This window comes from Pectinophora gossypiella, chromosome 9 (genome assembly GCF_024362695.1).
Source record: "Pectinophora gossypiella chromosome 9, ilPecGoss1.1, whole genome shotgun sequence".
Lineage (NCBI taxonomy): Eukaryota > Metazoa > Arthropoda > Insecta > Lepidoptera > Gelechiidae > Pectinophora > Pectinophora gossypiella.
Genome location: NC_065412.1, coordinates 13,183,879 through 13,208,525, shown reverse-complemented (window position 1 = coordinate 13,208,525; position 24,647 = coordinate 13,183,879). Strand labels below are relative to the sequence as shown.

Below are 24,647 nucleotides of genomic sequence, written 5' to 3'. Positions count from 1 at the left end.
TACGAAGTCCTAAGATGGATATGATGAACCTTATGGTGATAAGGGATCAGCCTATCGCCCATAACATTAGTCCATTATGTTAGAGGACGCAATCCCTCTGTCGGTTTTTACGACATGCCCGGGAAGACAAGCAGCTGAACGTGTTCTATGTTTTTTATTTGCTCCCAGAACAGCATAGAAGCAAAAAAAAAATTATTGAAGAATTATGTACCTGCGTAATGAGAAAATAGGTAATTATCATACTAAATCTGTACCACGCCATCTATGTATATTGTTTTTTGGGGAACATAGCCTGAAAAGTCCTTCATTACATATTTAAAAACCAGATTTCTTCATAAACTTGCAACTGGTTGGTAGAAATGTATAGATTCCTGTTATTATTGCTTTTTACATTAGTATTACAAAAGCACAAAATCACCGATAACTTAGTTTCATTAATCAACACTAATAACTATATCCTAATAATTAACTAGTAATATCAAACATTCATAAGCTTACGTGTTTTGTATTAATTTTTATTTATTTATTTATTTATTTATTTATTTGTACACAATGAAACAGACACAGGAAACATACAAAGAAAACAGATAGTACAGGCAAGCTTATCTCTAAACAAAGAGATTTCTTCCAGCTGACCCACGTGACAATTTTTATTACAATTTTAAGTTGGTAAGTATAGAATATTAGTACTTATTATAGGAATCCAATGGTACTGATGTAGTGTACCTATATTTAATCAGACGAGGCTCCCTAAAATCGAGGTAATACATACTTAATATATATCATGGCTTATTATTATTTTGCTTACATTATTTAAAGAACTATTTTATAATGGGGTATGTTTTCAACTAAGTCCTACTTACCGAATAAGTGTACACATTCAACAAAGAAAACATATTTAGCCAAGTTCCTAGTTCATAAAATATTTCGAAAAACTTTTTAAAATCGTAGTTAGCACGTAGTGAATCACAGGGAATTGACTAAGCGTACATCTACTATGTGAATCAAAATTACAAACTATTTTTTTTTACTTTGTATATATTTTCTGATATTAAAATTGAATTGGCTAGTTATCGTTAAGTTGTTTAAATATATTCTCATTGGTGATTGCTTACTTTTTAAATGGACAGTAAAGTCGATGTTCGTAAAACAGCAAGCGTCTGTACACTTAAATAAGGATTCATGGCTAAAGGCTAGCTTTCTTACTTCCGCTATAAAAAAACCTGTAAGTTTGACGATGTATTCGTAGGTATTAATTAACTTCTATATTGATCCTCCATTTTGGTTGTAAAACAATTACATTTTGAAACACCCTTAGTTGCGGGTAGTTTCATATATTTAAATCTAATTACGGTTGCATGGCATTTGTCATAATAAGTCAGTCAAAAATAAATAATTAGTTCTAGTTAGGCCTTAATTAGGTCTTTGAATAGCCTTTCAATTCCTACTCTAGATGGTACGCTTCTAAACAGTTCCCCGTCTCAATAGATATAAATGCATAGGGAACTAGTTAAAATAAAGCAATCCTTTGGTACTTAGATAGGGGTAATTTTACTAAATTTGTACCTAAGTTTTTAAGGTTTAACTGAATTCGCAATTGCCATGAACAAGAACAAAAATGTAACGATAGATTTTACCTGACAGGATGGATCAATCATGAATATAAAATAAAACTTACACAGACGAAACGAGCACTTGTTTCAAAATTAAGAGCAGTAGACTTTTAAACGCCAACTTCGCGCAGTTTGTTCAAATTTTGGCGCTATTTGTTTTTTTTTTTACCTGGTGTAGAACACTTTTTAATTTATTTTATTCCATATTTTACAATGGTGTTAGCATGTTAATACTTCTTAGTATGTAATTAATACTTCTTTTTGAATGACCTTAAAATGTATAGAATTCACCATTGCAAAGATAGGTATACGAGTGGCCTACCACGATAAATTCCCGCCAAAAACTGCAAAAGCCGCGTTTCATAGATGCGTTAATTTTGAAACAACAGTGCGCTTGAGGTCACAATGGATGTCCTCTTGACGGATTAGAAGCGCAGCTCCGGGTCTGGCGCGCCTGCTCCGCTGCCAGCATCATTCTCTCCGTCGGCATCTTCGTCGTCCGCGGGCGCTCCACCCGCCTCTGCTGATGTGTGGCTTCGAGAGTTTTTCTCGCCTATCGAAAATGAAATAACATTTTAATTTGTAATCTGAACAGTTTGCTAGCCTGCTGCTGCTAGTTTTTAGCATACTGTTTTCTAAAGGCTTAATCTCTGAGATATATAGGTAGGTTCTAAGTAGTTAGGTGTTGCTGGGCAAGCGTGTTCCACATTACACCGCATCGTTACTTTTACCATGTACCTACGTATTTAGGTGAGATTGAGATCAAACGCGAACGTTTCATGTAATTTACTGTGTGATTGAGTTTAACCCTTCCCCTTCCCTTTCCTTTCCTTGGGTTGCCCTTCGCGGGTTGGAAAGTCAGACAGGCAGTCGTTTCTTTAAAAAACTGGACCTGTCAAATCTTCAGGTTACGTAAGCGGACCCTGTGAAAAACGAGATAACGCTAGGGAGACGATGATTGCATCCAACACTCAAGCTTATTGATTACACTTACCAGGACAAGCAGGTGCGCCCTTAGTCCGTGAGCCGGGGCGCTCCTGGCCGTGTGGAGTGACACACCAGCACACGCCCAGCGCAGGGTGGCACTGCCGCGGCCGGTAGAAACCGCGGGAGTCACACGCCGGCACGTATGCGCCTGCAATAGGGCAGATCATCATAAACGACCGAAGTAGGTATCAAAGTTCTACAAGGTACCAAGGGGCTCCCCCATTACGGTATGTATGGCGGCGGTGATCAGTTGAACCATTGATTTGCGACAACCAGGGCAATTCATAGGTATTATTTAAAAATGTTCAAGCCGAACGAAGGCTTCAAATTCAAAACAGGTTTGGAATGACTATGTTAGAAAGTAACTTAGAAAGCTGTAAAAGAAAAATCGAATCGGGATATGAACTTCATACCAAGTTACCTACGAAACGAAACGAGTTCGAATTTTTTGGTTCTTTTATAGGTTAAGGAGCTTACCTAATCTTACAACTATATCTCCCAGTGTCGAAGTGATCGGAAAACAAACTGATTTTTCCATGGTATAGTTTTTTTATAAGTACCATGTTTTTGAGTTTTCCTCCCACGACGACATGCTCGATACTTTAAAGGATTGTAAAACAGTGTGTGTACGTACCCGCGTGCGGCTGGGGGTGCGCGCGGGCGAGCGCGGTGCAGGGCCGGGCGGCGCGGCGCAGGCAGGCGCACCACGCCGCGCGGGGCAGCGCCGCGCCGCGGGCGCAGCCCGACAGGAACGGACGCAGGCACTGCTCGCGCTCGTCGTGGCCTGCGAACAATTAAACACTCTTACGCGTATCGTCCATAAAATGGGAGATTATATAAAAAAGTAATAAATGTCAAAAATTAGATAATTTCTAATAGGATTGACAGTGCTACAAGTAAAGATCATACTCGTAGTGACTTTTGATACGAAAACTTGAGTTGATGACGAACCAAGGTGACGATAATGACAAGTGTTCAGGCCGTCGTCCATTATACCTAGTTAAATGGATAGATGCAATATCTCACTCGGTTTTACGAAGATGTGCCCAGAAAACAAGCATTGGAGGCGTTCTATTTATTCACTTCACAGATAGGAAATGTATTTGTGTATTTTAGGTAAATTCCCACTTACTTATACCCATTTTATTGCCCAACTAAGTATAGATACTTACTTATAAACCATCCACCCGTCAAAGACCGGGTAGATTGCCCATTTTTATAGTTACATGTTTTCCCTTTGTACCTAATTACCTATTAACACACACCAAAGAAATATGCTTTATTGGTAACTTACGAAGGGCATAGAGGTTGTGAGGTGAAAGCAGGCCATCTCCATCCGTGTCGAGGTGGTTGAACATCCAGCGAACTTCTGGCTTGCAGTCTCGAGGGAATCCTGCGAGATAACATTCAAAACTTAACATCCATCTTCCTAGCATAACTTTTATTCTATATGTGTGTTGTTGTATTGTGTGTGTTCTCACAACCAACACGATAGACGAGGTTAATGGAATTTATAGAACCACTACTCTGACCTTCTTACTTTCCAACCCAAAGGGAAAACACAGCTCGACCCAATAGATGACCTATTAAGTTAGATGATGATGATGTACTTCTACACGTATCTGTCGACGGCGACACCCTTAGCTAGTGTTGGCCTAGCTTGCGTGGGCACGAGGATGACTAGCAAAACCAAATTTATTTTTAAAAATCCTGGTGGGTTAAAAAGTCCACATCGAAGCAATTAATCTAAAAAAGCAATTTGACATTTGCGCATATAAAAGTAAGTGCGCAATGCAAACAAATATCAAATAGCAATACAGCTTTTTAAGATGAATTGCAACTAAGTATGGGGCCTTTTTAGACACCCTATTCGAAAAAACAATAGAGAATCATACTTGAAGAAGTGTAGTGGTAGGAGGGCTCGGGTCGAGCTTTTCGGATCTGGCGTTTAGCGCCAAGATCTTGTATAAACTGTGACTTGTATATTCTGTCGTCACTGTAATGATGCACATAGAGGTGCGTCCGGGGGCGAACTCCTACTCCTCGACCGGCAACGTTCACTCTGCCGCCTCAATACTTAGCCAGTTTAACACTCACCCTGCCGTGGCGGCGGCGTATCGTGCGCATCATCCATGAGCACAGAGAACCAGTCGAGCAGCCTGTCCGCGAGCCGGTCTAGCGCGCACCCTGCTGCGGGGTCCTTGCTCTGCTTGCTGCCCCGCCGGCGGGAACCGCGGCGCGGGTGCGGCCACACCTCATTCCGAGACTTGTCCAGGTCCTTTCAATAAAATGATAATATTTATTGATTAGCGAAAGCAAAGAAAATTAACGATACTGCATGATCATACAACCAACGATTAGCCGCTCCGGACATTTCTTAATTCTACTAGCACAACTGAGGGGTTAAAAAGGCCATATTGAAGCAACTCATCTAAAACAGAAATATTGACATTGCGCACTTACTTTTATACTTATTTAATCGCAAATGTGAAATTTCAATGTTGCTTTTAAGATGAATTGCGTCGATGTACCCTGTTCACGAGTAACCCCTTTGGGCTACGGGCCTCTCTCACCTCATCATAATCATCATAAAGGTGCTTCCCGGGTTTGAGCGCGCGGTCCTGCTTGTGCCTTGAGGCGGGGCAGGGGCAGAAACCCCGACAAGCCATGGTGACGGGGGCGGCGGGGCGCCGCACGCAGTTGTGCAGGTCCAGCCGGCAGAGGGACGAGTATGTGCGGTTGTCGGATCCGCAGAGGAACGCGCCGCGAGCCGCGCCGCCGCATCCCACGCATCTGTAAAGTCAGGATTTTAAGGCGCCTTTCCACCGAAGCGAAACCGAGCGATACCTACCTACAGAGAGCGCAGGTAAGAAAGAAGATGCTCTATCGGTTTTGGATTAACCTTAGTTAATCCAATCGCATACGCTCGTCTGCTCCATTCTTGGGTATAGTAGAACCACAACTACGCTTGTGTTACTAGGCAATCAACGGCGGGAAAATCGATGTAGCGGTCCAACCACAAATGTCTTGGTTGGTACAACCGCTTCACACGCCGACGTGAGTTAACAGGCGAAAAGCGGACTCGCGTAATTTAGTTCTGAAGGCATTATCTTCCTTGTTTCTATGATCTGGGGGTCTAAAAAGGCCTTCATCAAAGCATTCTTCCAAAAAATTATATCGCAATTTGACATTTGCGCATATAAAACTAGGTAAGTGCGCAATGTCAACAAATGTCAAATAGTAATATTGCTTTTTTTTAGGTGAATTGCTTCAATGTGGCCTTTTAACCTGTCTGTACTGAAAACAATGGAAAACGAATAGAGACCTGTCGACGCGGTTCTCGTTGCCAGCATCTGGCACGTCTAAGTCGTCCGTGCTGGCTTGCTCCAGCTTGTCGTGAACTGGCTCCGGATCAGGCTCGTCGTAAAACACATCCTCATCGTCATCCCGGGCGCCGCTCGCCACCAGGGTGTCTCTACAACAAAGTAATTAAGGATAATTAAACTGTCGTACATGATATAAGTATAAAAGAACCTATGTACCAACTTAACTACAAACTTGTGATATGAACTAACCAATTAGATCCAGCGCCCGTATCGTGGCAAACGCAGCGCGTGAGACGCGATAAATTGAAGCAATAGACAATAACACAACATAACATCACGCGCCTGTTTCCCGTACACCTCTGCCTACCCACTCCTCGCCAGCTTTGCTTCTTTTGCTACTTCTAAGCTTCTTTTGTCAGAAATGTCGACGCTTCGCGTGCTCTCTCTCGTCCTCTGACTTCCACAAAAAACACTTAAAAGATCATATTGAAGCAATTCTCCCTATCCATCCATAGGGAAGGCCCGTGCACCAGCAGTGGGGACGTTAACGGGCTGTTGATGATTGAAGCAATTCATCTAAGAAAGCAATATTGCTATTGACTTTTGTTGACATTGCGCACTTATTTTTGTACGCGCAAATGTCATTTAGATGAACTGGGGGGGTTAAAATGGCCACATCGAAGAATTCATCTAAGAAAGCAATATTGCAATTTCGCAATTCGTAATTGCGCAATGCAAACAAACGTCAAATAGCAATATTGCTTTTCTTAGATTAACGGCTTCGATGTGGCCCTTTTAACCCCCCTGTTTCAATGTGGCTTTCTATAGCAATTATTTCGCGGAAGTCAAAGGACCTGACTGAGTGCGACAACAGCTCTGACAAAAGAAGGTAAGTACCTAGATATCATTTTGAAATTTTGACTTAGGAAGCGATTGCTGCTATTGCCCACTATTGTGGGTAAGTGAAACGCTGCGCGCTGTCGTGTTTACATACTTAATCGCGCTGCATACTTCCCTGCTAGCTGCTGCTTCCGTCATAGAATAAATATGTCTTCCGTGGAAGTTCGTAAAACGTTCTCTTCCTATAGTTCTAACCTACGAATAGTTTTGCGATAGCAAACACTTCAGGACCCCGATACTGACCTGATACTGACTCGCCGGTGTGGCCGACGATTTTCATCCTTCAGTGCTTATTGCTATCGACCCACTAGAGTCAATTATTTTTTTTTCTCAGACGACGCCCATTAACCGGGTATCCTCAGGCCTCTTGGCTTAAATTTTGTACCATGTGAGAGCCCTCAGCCTTCCCCGTTTGTCCTCCCAAGTAGTTAATACCACGGCAAATGTACTCACGTCTATGAAGCCTAGTGTTAAAACTTTCTATAGGTTCCTTAGTTGTGTAGTTTACGTACCCGCGCCGCAGGATGTCTCGTTTATCAGCACATAAGGCTCGGCCCTCGCGGAGGACGCACACCTCGCGAGTGCCACATGACAAAGTCGAACACAATGGATCTGCAACAATCGCTTGGTGTACATAACATAACATAAATGGCCTATATACTACGAGGAAAGATGATTGAACACTTAATAAGACACGACGAATTTATTAAAAACACCACAGAAGGAAAGCTACAAGGAAAGAGAGGAAGGGGAAGACCAAGAAGACCTTACATGGAACAGATTAAAGAGAACGTCGTGTCTTATAAGGAAGTGAAGGAATTGGCCTTTGATAGACAAGAATGGAGAATGCTACACCGACAAAAACGTGGCTCTTAAATTAATGATAATGACGTTCCACTGCTGGGTACAGCCTTCCCTCAATCAACCGAAGGGGGTATGGAGCATACTCTATCACACTGCTCCACTGCGGGTTGGTGGAAGCATTTAAGCTAGTAGCCCGGAAACAACGGATTAACGTCCATTCCGAAGCACGGAATCATCTCACTTTTTCGGACAACGAGGTGATTCAGTTCACAATGTCCTAGCTAAACAAAAGACAGTCTTACAAAGTGATTTTCGACCGTGCCCCCATCGGGAATCTAATCCGGACCTCCAGATTGTGAGCCCAATGCTCTAATCACTAAGGCTATTACAGTTGTTACGCTGCTCACGCTTTATGTGAGTTAAGTTAACCATGACCGTAAGGTGTTCTGTAGAATTAGCACCTACAGACATGGTGATTTATTCAATTATCAATTATTTATTGCATTCCATGTAGTACAATGGGATGTTACATAGGCATAGGAGCTATAACATGGACCCTGTAGGGCACAGCAACTTTGAAGGGAAGAGAGGAAGTGTGTATTAAAATTAAAACTTATCATTTAAAAATACAGTATAATAGTTGTTGTTGTTGTTGTTGTTCCTAATCATCCTGGCATAATGTTAGTATACTAATAAGTTAGTTAACACTTTCAAGGTCAGAACGTCTAATGACGTTCCGATCCCAAGGTGAAATTTTACCTATTATTAATCAATGACCCATGGTGTCTTCACCTTGGGATCGGAACGTCCGTAGACGTTCTGTCCTTGAAAGTGTTAAGTATACTTAGTAGTCATTTGGTGCTCTACTTAGATAAAGCTTTTCCTACATGCAGTCACGTCGCCGTTACACAGATTTTATTTTTTTAGTTCGGAATATCAAATCAAATCGAATAAAAAAACATCTAAATCAAATGAAATCACATCTTCAGGTTAGGTAAGCGGACCCCGTGAAATCAGAATAATGCTAGGGGAAAAAACCACGGACACAAAATCCTCTGCCGAATATTGCCTGGAAGAGATCACTCTTAGCGATAAAGCCGCCTTTACCCACTTTAGTTTGAGTTTTTCCTGTACTTCTACTTCAATCGTGTAGGTTGTAAGGTGGATTACCTTCCTCATCAACCCTGGTGTCAGGGTTACTATAGAGCCGGCAAAGGCGCCTGACATGGTTTACGTAACGCCTACCGTTCTTTCTCCTGTAAATGTCTTGTGAATGTTTATGCAAATAAAGTGATATTTTATGTTTACTATTTCCATAGGTATTTCGGGATTATAGAGTCCCGGACATCTGAAAAGCGTGGGTGGGCGAATTAGTACCATTTGAAACTTAGGTACTTCACATGGTTTGGCAATTCGCCCAGATTTATGCAAATATCCCAGCCGACGACCACCCCGCACGTTCTGCTTATTGTAAATTATTGACTACACAAAGCGTCGCTTTAATACCTAAACACGACTACGCTACATACCTACTGAATATTCTTAGGTACCTACGTAAACTCACCCCTAATCCTGAACATCGATAGGTAAGTACACAACTTAATTTTTAATTAAGTATCCAACAATTATAAGGATAGCTGCAGTAGTTTTAGGCGGATGACACGTTCGTTATGTAAAAATTGACGATTCAAAGTGTATAAAGATAATTTTGAATTTGAATTTGATGGTACTTATTAATAAACTAATCTCAGCTTCGAGACTGCCCTCAAGATCATATTAATGTGACAGTTCTTATATAAAAACAGGGATTTGAGCATCATCTTAAGTTTCTTATACCATGATCATGAGGGCAGTCTTAGCTGAGATTAGCTTATTAATACCAGCTAACGACAATCGACAAGTACCGAATACATAACGTACCTACTTAGATAAACATACGCGCGTAATCCCCTATTGGGTAGACACCTGCAAACTTCGCAAGTTTTTCCTTTTGCCTCTAGTCCCTAACTTATACAAAACTCCCGAAGATATAGGTATGTATAATGTAATCGATCCCTTTTCTTTTCGCATTAGAAGATAACCCTAATATATCTCCAAGTATTATTCGTAGTCCTTTATTATTCGTAGAGTAAATAAATAATTATGAAAATGTATACTAACTGTGTGGATCGTAAATATACCGCCGTGGGTCGCTGGAACGACTTCGACCCTCCTGCAATAAAACAAATTAATTAATTAACATATCTACCTAAGCTAGTCGTGTTTAGGACGTCCCTTCTAGTAATAAAAGCTTGTTAAACATCCCTGGTATCCTGTTTGTTTCCATTCCTTATGTTTTATCTTGTTTAAGCTTAGAAAGAAGCTATAAAAACGTCATAGCGTATTATTTATCGATAAGAGCCACGGTTTGTGACCTCATCTGTCATTAGCAATGAGCAAGCTTCAATGACGCCTTGACGGACTCGGGTCGATCAATACGGTTGATGGAAGTGACCCTTTGTTTTTTAAAACCTTTTATCTTAAGTACCCAATACAAACGCTTGGAACTTGGCAAGTAAAGACGAGGAAGGGGTAAGAGGTGATAGTAATAGGTGTTATTATTAAAGGGAGGTCTTACAGAGTCGTCGTCGAACTCGAAGTCGGGGTCGGATCGCCGCGCTGCCGCGAGGGCTAACAGGGTAAGCGCCGCAGCCACCCGCCACGCCCGCATCTTGGGGCTTCAGATCCTTAGGCCGGGGGAACTATGTGGATAGGACGTCCACAGACGGGCGTAGGTATCCCAACACTGCCGCACGCAGCCGCAGCGCCTCGCATGCGCGCGCATCGCCGCGCGTGAATTCGCAAAAACAAACGAGACACTACGGCGGCGGAACGCTTGTAAATACACGAACCGCACGAACCAAAAAGAACGTTTAATGTTTAATCCTGGGATTAAACATGATTATTGTCGATTTGGGTGATTGTTATACCATTCGGGTTTCGAGGTTTATGCCTTCATTTTGTTAATATTAAAGTAGCGATTTTAAAGGATGTTAGGCTAGGTAGATACCCAACGCGTAAATACTAAATACACATTCCAAGCAGCTTTGAACATGAATTTCCGCGTTCATGGTCAAACTCGACACATTTTATTCAACAAGGTGACTCCCTCGAGACTTGTAAGGCAAAATATAAGTAGGTAGGTTTCTATAGATAATTAATATAATTATGTATGTATAGAAACCTACAACACCAATTACTTACACTAATATGCGTTAATATACACATTATTGTCATTAGGAGCGCGTAGCATTACGTATACGTACGTATACATATATAATGTTACACAAATGGACTTCCCAATGAATATTCAAGTCTGTAGGTAATTTAATTACTTAATTATCTATTCTCTAAAAGCATGACCTAAAAAAATGAAAAAATATAGGTACAATGAAACGAAACTTACATTACTAATTAGATTACAAGTACCTATTCAAAATAAGATCATTATTTGCAATTAATGCGCTGGGTGCGACGCGGGGGTGTGCGTTACCCCAACAAGAAAGTATCTCCTAGAGTTATATGAGTAGAACGTATAGTTGGTGCCTTATCTGCTGTGAATGTGCCCCCACATAAAAAATGTGTGCCCCCTGTCGTTTCGAAAAAAAATCGAAAAAACGATTCTTGCTGGGGTAACGTTTTTCTAGCAGGAAAATTCTAAACGAATGATCGGAGAGAGAAAAACTGTGCATGGCCAGATAGCTTATATGTGTGCCAAAATGTGCCCCCAAAAATAAAATCTGTGCCCCTTCAGATTTTCGAGATATTGCATTTCCTGCTGGAGTAACGTTTTGATGAATAGTATATCTCTAAAACCATTGCATGTGCCCCTGTAGAATAAACATACGCGAGTAGCTCTTAATGTGTGCCCCTTTGTGCCCCAATTAGATTTTAGAAAATATTTATAGTTTTCAAGTTATCGCGGTTTTATGAAAACCCGAAAAAACATCGCAGCGCCTAAATGAGACAAGGCATAACTTCGCTGAAAACTGTATTCGGTCTTTCTTGACGCTAATAATAACCATACAAAGTTTCAAAAATGTTCATGCATGCGTTTTTGAATAATCTTGCTAAAAGTAAAAACGATGGTGTCATAACTTTGACGGCAAAATACAAGGAACTGGCACAATCCCAGATGTGTAGGTGTAAACCAAAATCTTGTGCCTTTAGTCAAAAATATATGGTGAAAATATTGAGCATCAAATGTTACGCATTAAGTAAATATAAACAAAAAACCAAAATATGTAAACAACGGCTGGTTATCCGACCAAATCTGAATGACTACTAAAAAGCGACGGATTCATACTTAACGAGGACCTTCTTTATTGGACGTATTATACCTAAGCTGTTGTCCTTACAGTCGCGTTCAAAAGTTTTGAGGGCTAATTAAAAAATATATTAAATGCACCTTGTGACTATATAAATGAAACAGCTTGTTGATGTGGAAATTATTATTTACATTAGTATAAAAATACAGGTATGTCACAAAACGGTTTGGTCACGATTTTGAGCATGTTAGTCACATGTAGATTTTATTTGAAAATGGCTCTTATAAATGTACTTAATCATGTGTAAGGTCATAGAAACAGCTATTAAAATATAATCCAATAACAACTTTATTTTATTAGTTATTACTTTTCTACTTCAGTGTACTCAGGCACAACACGTGTGAACCGGTTAGTGAGTAAAGTAAAGAAGGTCATCGATATGTATGAATCCGTCGCTTTTTAGTAGTCATTCAGATTTGGTCGGATAACCAGCCGTTGTTTACATATTTTGGTTTTTTGTTTATATTTACTTAATGCGTAACATTTGATGCTCAATATTTTCACCATATATTTTTGACTAAAGGCACAAGATTTTGGTTTACACCTACACATCTGGGATTGTGCCAGTTCCTTGTATTTTGCCGTCAAAGTTATGACACCATCGTTTTTACTTTTAGCAAGATTATTCAAAAACGCATGCATGAACATTTTTGAAACTTTGTATGGTTATTATTAGCGTCAAGAAAGACCGAATACAGTTTTCAGCGAAGTTATGCCTTGTCTCATTTAGGCGCTGCGATGTTTTTTCGGGTTTTCATAAAACCGCGATAACTTGAAAACTATAAATATTTTCTAAAATCTAATTGGGGCACAAAGGGGCACACATTAAGAGCTACTCGCGTATGTTTATTCTACAGGGGCACATGCAATGGTTTTAGAGATATACTATTCATCAAAACGTTACTCCAGCAGGAAATGCAATATCTCGAAAATCTGAAGGGGCACAGATTTTATTTTTGGGGGCACATTTTGGCACACATATAAGCTATCTGGCCATGCACAGTTTTTCTCTCTCCGATCATTCGTTTAGAATTTTCCTGCTAGAAAAACGTTACCCCAGCAAGAATCGTTTTTTCGATTTTTTTTCGAAACGACAGGGGGCACACATTTTTTATGTGGGGGCACATTCACAGCAGATAAGGCACCAACTATACGTTCTACTCATATAACTCTAGGAGATACTTTCTTGTTGGGGTAACGCACACGACGCGGGGGCTGTTTGACTAAGCAAGGATCTCTGCTACAATGTTTATTTAAGTAGGTATTTTCTGGGTTTTTTTTATTATTATGTTTGTCATTTCCATATCTCGGGACTATGGAGTCCGGGACTTTTGGAAGGCGTGCGTGGGGCCGAAGCCCACACGTAGAGGCCCCTTAAGACAATTTAATCTAAATGTGATGTATTATTATTATTTGACACATTGTATATTATTTTGTTTTCTTTTAAGATGTGAATAAGTGTTGTATATAATAAATAAATTGCGACTACTATTAATAAATATTTAGAGTACATAAATATCGTCTACAAAGCAGCCTGTGGTTTTGGTCGTCGCGGTAGACGAGGCGACGTTATGTCGCGTAGTAGCGCGTCGCGGTCGATACCACGACAATATGCGTTATAAAATACCAATACTGCTATGTTACGACGCTCCTTGAAGATATAGGTTGTGTTAGAGCATTGTTATATATCGACGGTTGTTACGCTATTTCTATTCGTTTTAAGCGACATCTAGCACGACAGAAGAGCTATTTAAAGTTTCAACATATATATTGAGAACCTCCTGCTTTTTTGAAGTCGGTAAAAATTACATAGCTTCACGCCTGTATCCCTGAAAAGGTAGACAGTAGTGTACTTATAATATACCTACAGGGTGTTAGTGACATCGTAACTAAAACTTTGAGGGATGATTAGATCATGATTCTGAGTGTTATTTTCCGTCGCAAAAGTATGGAACTGAAAATAATTAAATGAACACTAAAACTTTCATGATTTTTCCGACAGAAAAATCCACTTGATATCAACTCAAGAGTCATGGTTTGAATCCCCCTCAGTATTCGTTACAATGTCACTAACACCCTGTATGCAACAGGGGGCGAACGTGTATTGCCAAACCCTGTATACGATACGTGATATCAATTATCTATATTCTAAACACGATTAAAGTTCTATTTGAGAAAAAATACATGGAAAAATTACTTAGCCGTAAAAATGGGGAGCGTTTAAGTTGGCTCTCATCCGGATGCTACAGAGTGGATCTTCGATATCTGAAAATCATAATAATTGCAGTGAACGCAAAAATATCCTAATGTTTTTTACTTTTTCTATACGTAACTTTAAACTGGATATTTGCAAATAAAACAGGTAATAATTAATCTTCCGTTATGGTTACTCGTATCATTCTCACATAAAATCACCACACAATTATGCCTGGAAGAGATTGCTACTTAGCAATAAGGCCGCCTGTTGTAATCTTCTAGGGGAGTTAAAATGGTCACCTCCAAGCAATTCATCTAAGAAAGCAATATTGAAATTTGACATTTGCGCATATGAAAGTAAGTGCGCAATGCGAATAAATGTTAAATAGCAATATTGCTTTCTTAGATGAATTGCTTCGATGTGCCCATTTTAGCCCCCCAGGTCAAGACTTCTAAATCAGCGAGAAATCTTTGATGAGAGAGGAAGAAGCGAAACTAGTGTGCCAGGATCGTAGTAAGTGGAATTCCATGGTTTCTGCCTGGGTAGGCAGAAACCATGGAATTAGGGAACGTAGGGGCGTAGGGGTTGTAATGTTACAACATAACGTAAGCTCACGACTCGCGGTTGGTGGCGCCTGCGCACCAAGTAGCCACGTATAGATATCAGCGGGCCTAGCACCGTAAGCACGCGACTCTTTCTCGCCGCGACAGAGATCATCTGTCTCTTTCTGTGTAGTACTGTGAGAGAGTGACGGCTGACGTATGTCGAAGCGAGAAAGAGTCGCGCGCTTACGGTGCTGCCCGCTGGATGGTGATCAAGCATTTGCAGCGGTAGACTATCTTGTTCTTTACTGGAAGAGCATTGAAAAGTTAAAGTAAATGTAGAATACAGAAAAAATAACATTGTGAAATAGATGATCCCCGTAGCTGATGTTAAACAACGTAACATAAGCTCACGACTATATCCCAATTGGGGTAGTCAGAGGTACATAGCATCCATCGCAAGATGACCTAAGTGACCGAGCTTTCTTTTAGACCAACGTGATAGGTGACCAACGAGAAATAGAAGTGATCTTATGACTGCATGTAGGTACAACAAGAAAAACTCAACAATTAAAAATGTTCATTTATTTACTGTACATAAATAATTCTTACAATAACATTCACTGATAAAATTATTTGCCCGATAATAATTTCGCGTCTCTACCCTGTTCTAATAAATGCTACTTCAGAATCAATCTTTCGCATATTCAACTTATTCTTAAACACAAACTGAAATCCTAATTGTACCTAATTGTACGCATAGGTGTTGCCCTGCTGAAGAAAATTAAATAAATAACATCAAGTGTTGCTAGAGTGAATATTTGTCGAGACACGAAGGGTGAAGCTACGGCTGTAGTATGGCGGCTAAGGCACTTTAAATGTTGGAGAGGAAGTGCCACTTGTCCACTGAAACAAACGGCATACATTAGTACATTCATACATAAATTATACAAGAAAACGGCCAAGAGACCTGCCTGACTTTCCAACCCGAAGGGAAAACCAGCCAGTTTAGGTCCCGAAACTCATGACTCATGAGTTATCACATATTTAATTCACATTCCCCAGAAATTGAGCGTTCGTGCTGTCAGTACAGGGAAATAAGGCGCTCGTAGCGAACATCTGATTTTAAGTCATCATCATCAGCCGTACGACGTCCACTGCTGGGCATAGGCCTCCCCCAAGGACTTCCACGACGATCGGTCCTGCGCTGCCCGCATCCAGCGGCTTTCCGCGACCTTCACCAGATCGTCGGTCCACCTTGTAGCGGGCCTACCCACTGAGCGTCGTCCGACACGCCCCTTTCCGCCCCAGCGGCCATCGGTTCTCCTGCTCGATCGAATCAGAAATGAGGAGATCCGCAGGAGAACTAAAGTCACCGACATACCTCGGAGAATTGCAAAGCTGAAGTGGCAAATGGCAGGACACAGCGAGGAGAACCGGTGATTTTAAATAAACTTTTTTATTTATATTTTTGCTGTCCCTCCTCTACTTCTATACTTTCTTTCTTACTGTCTTTCTTTAAATATTCAGGTTGGGTAAGCGGCTGTGGAAAATGGGCTAACCGGATAACGCGAGATGATGACGTCATTATTACGTACCGTATGGCGGCTGTTGTTGGGGAAGCGACCGCGGCGGGGCGGCGGCCAGCAGCTTGCTGGCCTCGGCGCGCTCCACGCGGTACGGACTGTTCTCCACGCTCACGTTCATTCTGAAACATTCACCATTAGCATGCATTACATAAACAGCCATACGTCCCACTATTATCATAGAATAAGGAATAACACTACGAATAGAACGGCAATCCTCCGCTCCCCACCAGCGGCGGAGCTAGGTTTACCTCACCCCCTCTCGGTCTTACTTTAGTCTTCAATCGTATGGCGACAGACGTCACACGCACACATGCGTACGATAACGTCAATGTGTAGTGTCTGTTTAAAACGAGGTTTTTTGTATGAAGTATCTAGGGTGTGGTATTAGCATCATCATCATCAGACGGCAATCATCCGCAGCGGAGCATAGACCACCCACCATGACTGGCCACAATGACCGATCCTTTGCTGCCCGCATCCAACGGTTTCCCGCGACCTTTAGGAGGTCATAGGTCCAGCTGGTGGGGGAATGTTCGATCTAAATGGTGCATATACATGAATATATAGAAAAGTAATGTACCTATTGTTAATAAACACAACTCGTCCAAATTTGAAGGGTCACGGCTTCAATTCCTGTCAGTCCAGAAATTCTCGACCTTTCCTCTACATTTTTATTTATTTGTGATCTCCAAAACAGTCAGAACAGGAAACCGCTGTTTATCTTTATCACAAACTTATATTAGTGTTGCTACCTGATAAGATAGCCATTGAAAATTAACATTATTTAAAATTACATACGATATAAACCAGAGTGAGAATGCAAACATTTACATTTTTACAGGAAACGCTATTTGATACATTCGATTCTTTTGTAGTGGAAATACATATCGTTACTGGAAAGGCAAAATTACGTAAGCGCATAGATATCATAAAATAGCATTCCATTTTATGATAATTATGTAGATGTAGAAAATGAAAAAAAAAACAATGTAGGTAGGTAACAGTGTAATATTACGTGCACGTCGTCGAAATTGGATAAAAGTTATGAAAAATACTTTTTCTCGAAATGGCCTCTTGGCGCTTAAGCAGTTTTTCCTTGCCAGTGACGATATGTAAATTGATATGACGCGGTATCCAGGATTTGTGCCCGGCCAGTGGCGGCCATAGGGCGGTGTGAGATGTGGCCCCGCACCGGGCGACGAAATGGGGGGGGGCAAAGTCAACCAAGACTGATTCACCTAGCCGCAAACTAACTTCATCGAGTTATTTTTTTTTTTACATACACACACATACATACACAAACATGACACACACATGACATGACACATGACATGTTGTACATTTGCCGCAGATGGCATTAACTACTTGGCCGGACAAATGGGGAGCGCTGAAGGCTCTCACCTGGTATAACGTATAAGACAACAGGCCTGAGGGTGCCCAGTTGGGCGATTCATCGGGTTAGATTGCTCATACCGGGTGCCCGTAAACATTTTTTTTATTTTAAGGGGCTGAGGGTGCTACTATGTGGTCTCGCAACACCTTAATATTTTGCTAGGGCCGCCGCCACTGTGCCCGGCTAATGGCAATGTGCTCTTTGGACGTCCCCGTGGAAAACCTTTGCATCAGGAACGAACCCGCGCGGGCGTTCCATTGCTTGTTTCATGTGCACTATTAAAGATTTTAAGACTTTCTTTTTTTATTTTTTTTTTAATCATTTAGGATTATTGTTCTGTTAGTGTTCTTACAAGTAAATAAGTACTTAAACTATTATAATTTCAATTTAAATTAGTTACAATGTTAATAATATATATAACATAGTCAATAGATAGTCATAGATTTTTTCGTAGTCGTTACATGAGTCATGTCAGGGGCCTATGGCGGCTCAGCGACCCTGACACCAGGGTTGATGAGGTTGGTAATCCACCTCACAACCCACACGATGGAAGAAGGATTAAAGATTTTTGTATTGTAATGTCGTAGTTGTTATTATACTTACTTGTTGATATCAGCACCTTCGCTGCCATCGCCGTTAATCAGACCACGCCAGAATTCATGGACCTGTTAACAATAACATTAATAAACATACGTTTTACGCGTTCACTGTCAGACTGTAGTCCTGTGGTTCACCAGGTTGCTTCTCAAAGGCCGGCCAATTCGAACCCTGGTACCAGACTTGCACCAATGAGTTATTTAATTTATCTTAAGTTTAAGTGGAGTTTACTCTATGACAGTTGGCTCGACCATCATATATATACGTGGCGCTACGGCTCACCACCTACGTTGGTCTAACAGAAAGCTCGGTGAGATGGGATACTTACTTCATCTTGAGATGGATGTACCTCTGACTATCCATTTGGGATATAGTAGTGAGCTTATGTTATACACTTACGTGGTCTAAGGGAAAAAAAAAGATCTTCAATAAGTTTATCTATGGGAAGTACTTGAGTTATATAAATTATTTTGATTTTGTCTGGACCTGAACCAGCAATATATAACAGACACTATACAAAATCTCATTCTAATCGCGCTCTACACACTCACCTCATCAACAATCTTATGCGCGAACTCTGCGTTCTTGGCTTCCCCGTTGAAGGCAAATTGATTCGGTGGCTTGCCATCAGGTACTTTGTACAGCCGGAACCACTCCACTGTGGCCTTCAGGAGTCCAGGGAAGGTTGCCTCGACATCAGGAATGTCGTTGATATCATTGGCCAAGGGGTCCCGCTTGTCAATAGCCACTAGCTTCCAGTCGGTCTCGCCTTCATCAATTAAAGCTATCGTGCCGACGATTTTGACCTGGCGCACAAAATAAATTATAGTCTGGAGATGAGCCAGTCATGATAGGTGGACAGAAACTGTCACGGAGTGGACACCTCTTGCATAGGCAGACCCAGAAAGCGATGGAGAGAGGACCTGGGCGCGTTCGAGACGGATTGGAGAGAGATCGCTCAGGACAGGGACAGGTGGAAGCTTAGGGTGTGAAGGGTAAGGGTTTTTATTTTTTGTTTGCTTTTGCCCTTTGCTCAACAATGGGACTATCCAGGCTAGGGCGACATAAATAAATTGGAAGAATTCCCGCAGTAGGACCCTGATACAAAAGTCTCCTTCACTCAAGCTACATCAGCAATCTTGATAAAATGCAATAATGTTATTACATTAATTATCTAGTGATAGGTGGTGACAAAACGCGAGGACACAGTGAGTACGGTTTGTCGTAGTTTGGTGCGAGTTCAGATGGTTCCGAACATTCCGACATCAAATGTAGAAACAAGCGGCAAAGAAAGAGAGTAGTCAGATATGTTTGCCCTTAGAAAATAATGGATCTACCTACTTCACTCCAATTTCATCAGTCGTCCCGTGATCATGGCACTTGCAAGAGTTGAAATATCGGGAGTCTCATATCCCTGATTAACGCGGTAAGAACCCGGTATTATGTGTTTTAATTATGATATTAACCGCGTAAACCTCATACAATGTTATTTTATTACATAATAATATCCCAAGAAGATTATGAAGTCTTATATTAGTTCTACTTGTGGCTAACTATGGACAATTCGCGTTAAATAAAGCGACAGTGACAGTTTATAATGTATGGGATACCTGAATGACGTCACCCCGCGACGCTACCCGGGACCCGATCTCGATGACGTCAATGGGGTCGTTGTCCCCCCGCGCCTGGGTGCCCCCATCTATGTGCTGGGGGTTCTCCCACGTCTGGGGCAACGCTCCGTAGTTCCAGATGTAACTGCAACCATTGTTAGTTTAGTGAGGACTTACAACCGTATTCTAAGATGTCCTCCTCTCGACTCAGCCACGACCGAGTCGAATCATAGTACCAACAAAATAATACAAAAATAATGACGTCATGCGTCCACTCAATGGGGTTGAGACGGCGTCTAATAATACTAGTTCGAGGTCTTCCTTATAGTCATCTTAACTAGGGAATGCAATCCCGATCTCGCGGGATCCGATTTTCGGGATCAATCCCGAAGCATAATATGACGAGATCCCATTCGAGAAACCAAAGAAAACTTAATTATTTAGTTAGTAATATTGAAGAATTAATACAATAACTTCTCACCCGTGATGAGGAAAGACGTTGGCTACGAATCTCAGGGCGCCTTTCTTGACGTCTTGCTTAATGGGGTTCAGGGGTTCAGTAAGACTAAGCTCCATCTTGGCGTTTGACCAGCGAGGCACCTCGACGATCATGTTGGCAATACGGTGTTCCTTGTCGGCCCATAGTGGAATGTCGTGCAGCGGTGAAATGGGGCCGCATTCATCCTCTGTGGAGTAAAATGGCTTTTTAATAATGAATTACAAGCAACGATTTACGACACCAGGGGGGTTAAAAAGGCCACATCGAAGCGATTCATTTAAAAAAACAATATTGCAATTTGACATTTACGCATATAAAAGTGCGCAATGCAAACAAATGTCAAATAGCAATATTGCTTTTTAGATGAATTACAACTACGTGGCTTTTTTAATCTCCCAGAGAGGCTAATAACAATAAACACTACAATGTTCACTCTCATTGTATGTCTTAAAAATATACTAAAAAAACGAAATTAAACAATACAATAAAAGGATTACATACATATGATTACGCATATTTGGGGTAGGCAGAGACTACGAAATTCTACTTTCGATACTGACACACCACTTTCGCTTCTTCCACAATCCGAATACATCCCGCTTAGGGACGGTACTGAAAAGTATCGGCGTCCAAAGGACGTAATATACGATCCCGACGACCCGATTACTCTAGCCATAGAGGCAGCCAATCAGCTCGCGACATCAAACACTTCAGGAACCCGATACCGACCCCGCCGGCGTGGTCGACGATTTCCCTCAATCAGCGCTTATCGCTATCGACCCACTAGGGTCGATTAATTCTTTCAAATATTTTTCCGCTCAGACGACGCCCTGAGCCGAGGTTCGCGCCCAACTGGGCACCCTCAGGCCTGTTGTCTTAAACGTTGTACCGGGTGAGAGCCTTCAGCGCTCCCCATTTGTCCGGCCAAGTAGTTAATGCCATCTGCGGCAAATGTACAATAAGTCACGTCAAAAAAAGCTTCTTCCACTCTCATCAAAGACAAAAAAAGGAAAAAAAAGGAAAACGATTATTGTTGTAAAAGTTTACAATTTCCAGTGTTATTGATACTAACAAAAATTCTACGTCATTCTTACACACACAAGTACAGTAATAAAATGCATCATTTTGTTTTTAAAAATTCACTACTATAGATGGTTCTAAAATCTTGCTAAAATGATATAACATCTCAAAACCCCAATATATAAGGTCAAACTTTACGAAATAGATCTCTAAAGTTCAAAAATACAGTTAAGAAATAGTTCACGAGAGTTTAAAGGCCAATTGAACAGTTTGGAACTTTCTCAAGAGGAGTTCCGTGGCGCAGCGGTAAACGCGCTCGGTCTGCGATTGTTGAAGTTAAGCACCTTTCGCAAAGGCCGGTCATAGGATGGGTGACCACAAAAAAAAGTTTTCATCTCGAGCTCCTCAGTGCTTCGGAAGGCACGTTAAGCTGTTGGTCCCGGCTGCGTTAGCAGTCGTTAATAACCATCAATCCGCACTGGGCCCGCGTGATGGTTTAAGGCCCGATCTCCCTATCCATCCATAGGGAAGGCCTGTGCCCCAGCAGTGGGGACGTTAATGGGCTGATGATGATGATGACATTGTACTGAATAATTTAATTCAATTGTTAATTTTTGGAACAATTGCAACTAAACTTGACAATTGTAACATGAAAACAATGTACATAATTGCAAATTTGCATTACTTATTACGATTACATTACAGCCAATGAATGCAATCAACTTTTACTGCCTGTCTCTAGTCAAGTCATGGTCAGATGAAAGAGATTGCTTGTGAATAAGCTAATAGTGACTAACGAACTACAGGCAACGATTTACGACACCAGTCTGCCAAGAATAATAAAGTATTCATACATACATACATAAACTCACGCCCGTAACCCTAATGGGGTGGGCAGAGCCACAAGTAATCAAAGACAACTTGCAGCCACTGTTGATACGAAGTCCAAAGATGGATATGATGAACCTTATGGTGATAAGGGATCAGCCTATCGCCCATAACAGTCCATCATGTTAGAGGACACAATCCCTCTGTCGGTTTTTACAACATGCCCGGGAAGAGAAGCAGCTGAACGTGTTCTATGTTTTTTATATGCTCCCAGAACAGCATAGAAGCAAAGTATTCATATTCAGAAGCAAAATATTTATAAAGTATTCATATCTGTTCATAAAAGGATTACACACATACATACATAAGATCACGCCTATTTGACAATGGAGTAGGCAGAGATCACAGAAAACATGTTGGAACTTTCAGAAGACTTTGGAAACATAACATTATAGTGGCACAAATTTTGTTTTTTTACTTGAAATAGAGAGTCTGCTACCTCTGCCTGCCAGTATTGGCACTATTCCATAGAGGGATTCTTTGTAATGATCCAGTTTGTAGATACAATAAGGCTGCCTGTGTTCCTTTTGTGCAATAAATCAAGTGTGTATTGTATTGTAGATGTACACCTTAAAAATGTCCTAAAATGGATGTCATGAACCTTATTCATATCAGCTTATCGCCCATAACGCCAATTCTCCATCATATTAGAAACGACAATTGGTTACTTGAAAGTTTTCGGATAAGTATTTTAAAAATTACAAATGCTTATTTAATCCTCTTAAAATATTTTGTTTTCTCAAAAAAGCTTTATACAATAATAGGAAAAAAACATATATTTCTTTTTTTGTACTGTATTCATGTGTTATTGTTTAAATGTAGTGCAAAGTCTGTGCAATAAAGTATATTTGATTTGATTTGAATAATTTCAAATGTGAGAAAACAGTTGGTCACGTGACAATTTGCCCAATGATGTCACGACAGATAGTTTTTGTTTATTTTGTAATATGTGACGACACACGAAGCTCAATCATGGCTGCCCGTGTTTTGGGTAGTTGTAAAAATAAGATATTAAAAAATGATCTTTATTTAAAAAACTATTGGATAATTATTGTTAAATAATTATAAACTACCATATTCAACATATTTTATTATTACTACTGTGTGCCAATTCCTCTGTTTGATTTTAGGACATGCCCAGGAGACAAACAGCTGAACTTGAATGTTTAACACATTTTGTAATTATTCATTCACTCAGTCTTAAGTACCTACTTTGTGCATTGTTTGTTAGTCCTTCACACTATCTCAAGCTCAAGGCAATGATTAGCTCAGTAACACCATACACTTATCTATTATGATGTAGATAATGTGTTTGATATTTATCATTCTGAATTACTGAATAAATAATCTTCTGATTCTGTTTAAACCTGCCAAGAACTGATAATGAAATTTTTATGAAAATTATTATATTTCATATGATTTTAATCTATATAAATATGGTATATAAATACAGTAAAAATTGTTTTATGAACTCTACTAAATATAAACGCAGTAATAAGATTATCATGTACCTTGACACGTACATAACCTTCCAAGTACTTTAGATTATTTATAAAGATACTTAAAGATTTCTATATCGATACTGAAATATTAAGTTATGGGTCAGAATAAAATTAATATTTTACCTATAAATTTTGATGTGAGAAAATTTTTAGGATCCCGAATTCAAAGTTTTAGATTATTTTGTGGTAGATGATACCTTCTTATAGGATTTCAAGAAAATTAGGAGTAGTCATAAATATACATTCTTAGCGAACTTGTATTAAGTTCACGTTTTCTCAATGATGTTCTAATTATGATCAGGGAAGGGAAGTATACATTATAATTAATTGAGGTAAATATAACAAATAAAGTTCAACCTTAAAACTTTTCAGTCACAATACTTAGTCACAACCAGGATGTAAAAGTTATTATATTAGCCACGTCGTGGCAAGGCTGCAGAACTGACCTTTAACCATCACCGGGTGCTGGTCAGGTCAAGTTTACTTACTGAAGTATACCCGGAAATCTGGCGCGTAGGCAGAACCACGCTCCTCAGAGATGAACATCTTTTTAGTGCTTGTGAAGACGATGTTCTTATTAGATACACTGGCACTACCACTATAGGCCCGTACACCACTAGGCACTAATAGTTTCACAAATGCAAGTGACAGAATCGGCAACGCCGCGCCGCAACGTGACAATGACATTTTGACTATGCTAGTGTGACCAGTTACTTTCCCAAAAACTGCTAGTTTTCTGCTGTTTCCGGTAACTTTATCTCCCCTATTTTTCCAGATGACGTAATACTGGCACAAATAGACAAATGAAGTGTT

General features: G+C 40.4%; 2 protein-coding genes across 3 annotated transcripts in view; both read right to left on the bottom strand.

Annotated features, from left to right (window-relative positions):
• The window catches only part of LOC126369688 (inorganic pyrophosphatase), a 213,994-nt gene extending 189,347 nt beyond the window's left edge, over positions 1–24,647 (bottom strand). The window contains exons 1-7 of one of the 2 annotated variants that reach the window (XR_007566748.1): positions 24,323–24,647; positions 20,407–20,611; positions 19,926–20,070; positions 18,867–19,121; positions 18,322–18,383; positions 16,335–16,444; positions 15,522–15,642 (exon numbers count right to left, since the gene is read on the bottom strand). Coding sequence is in view for 1 of the 2 variants with exons in the window: in XM_050014253.1 (XP_049870210.1) it covers positions 15,611–15,642; positions 16,335–16,444; positions 18,322–18,383; positions 18,867–19,121; positions 19,926–20,070; positions 20,407–20,611; positions 24,323–24,521 (1,008 nt within the window). In the remaining variant the exon portion in view is untranslated. Of the gene's footprint in view, positions 1–15,306; positions 15,643–16,334; positions 16,445–18,321; positions 18,384–18,866; positions 19,122–19,925; positions 20,071–20,406; positions 20,612–24,322 lie in introns of those variants that run through there. The other variant, XM_050014253.1, reaches the window with a different exon arrangement.
• On the bottom strand, positions 1,734–10,450 carry LOC126369662 (proteoglycan Cow). The gene is made up of 10 exons (XM_050014216.1): positions 10,248–10,450; positions 9,791–9,842; positions 7,339–7,438; positions 5,926–6,075; positions 5,174–5,393; positions 4,698–4,878; positions 3,895–3,993; positions 3,235–3,384; positions 2,608–2,748; positions 1,734–2,166 (listed from the first exon to the last, which is right to left on the bottom strand). The coding sequence occupies exons 1-10, from the start codon at positions 10,338–10,340 to the stop codon at positions 2,039–2,041; spliced, it is 1,314 nt and encodes a 437-aa protein (XP_049870173.1). The 5' UTR covers positions 10,341–10,450; the 3' UTR covers positions 1,734–2,038.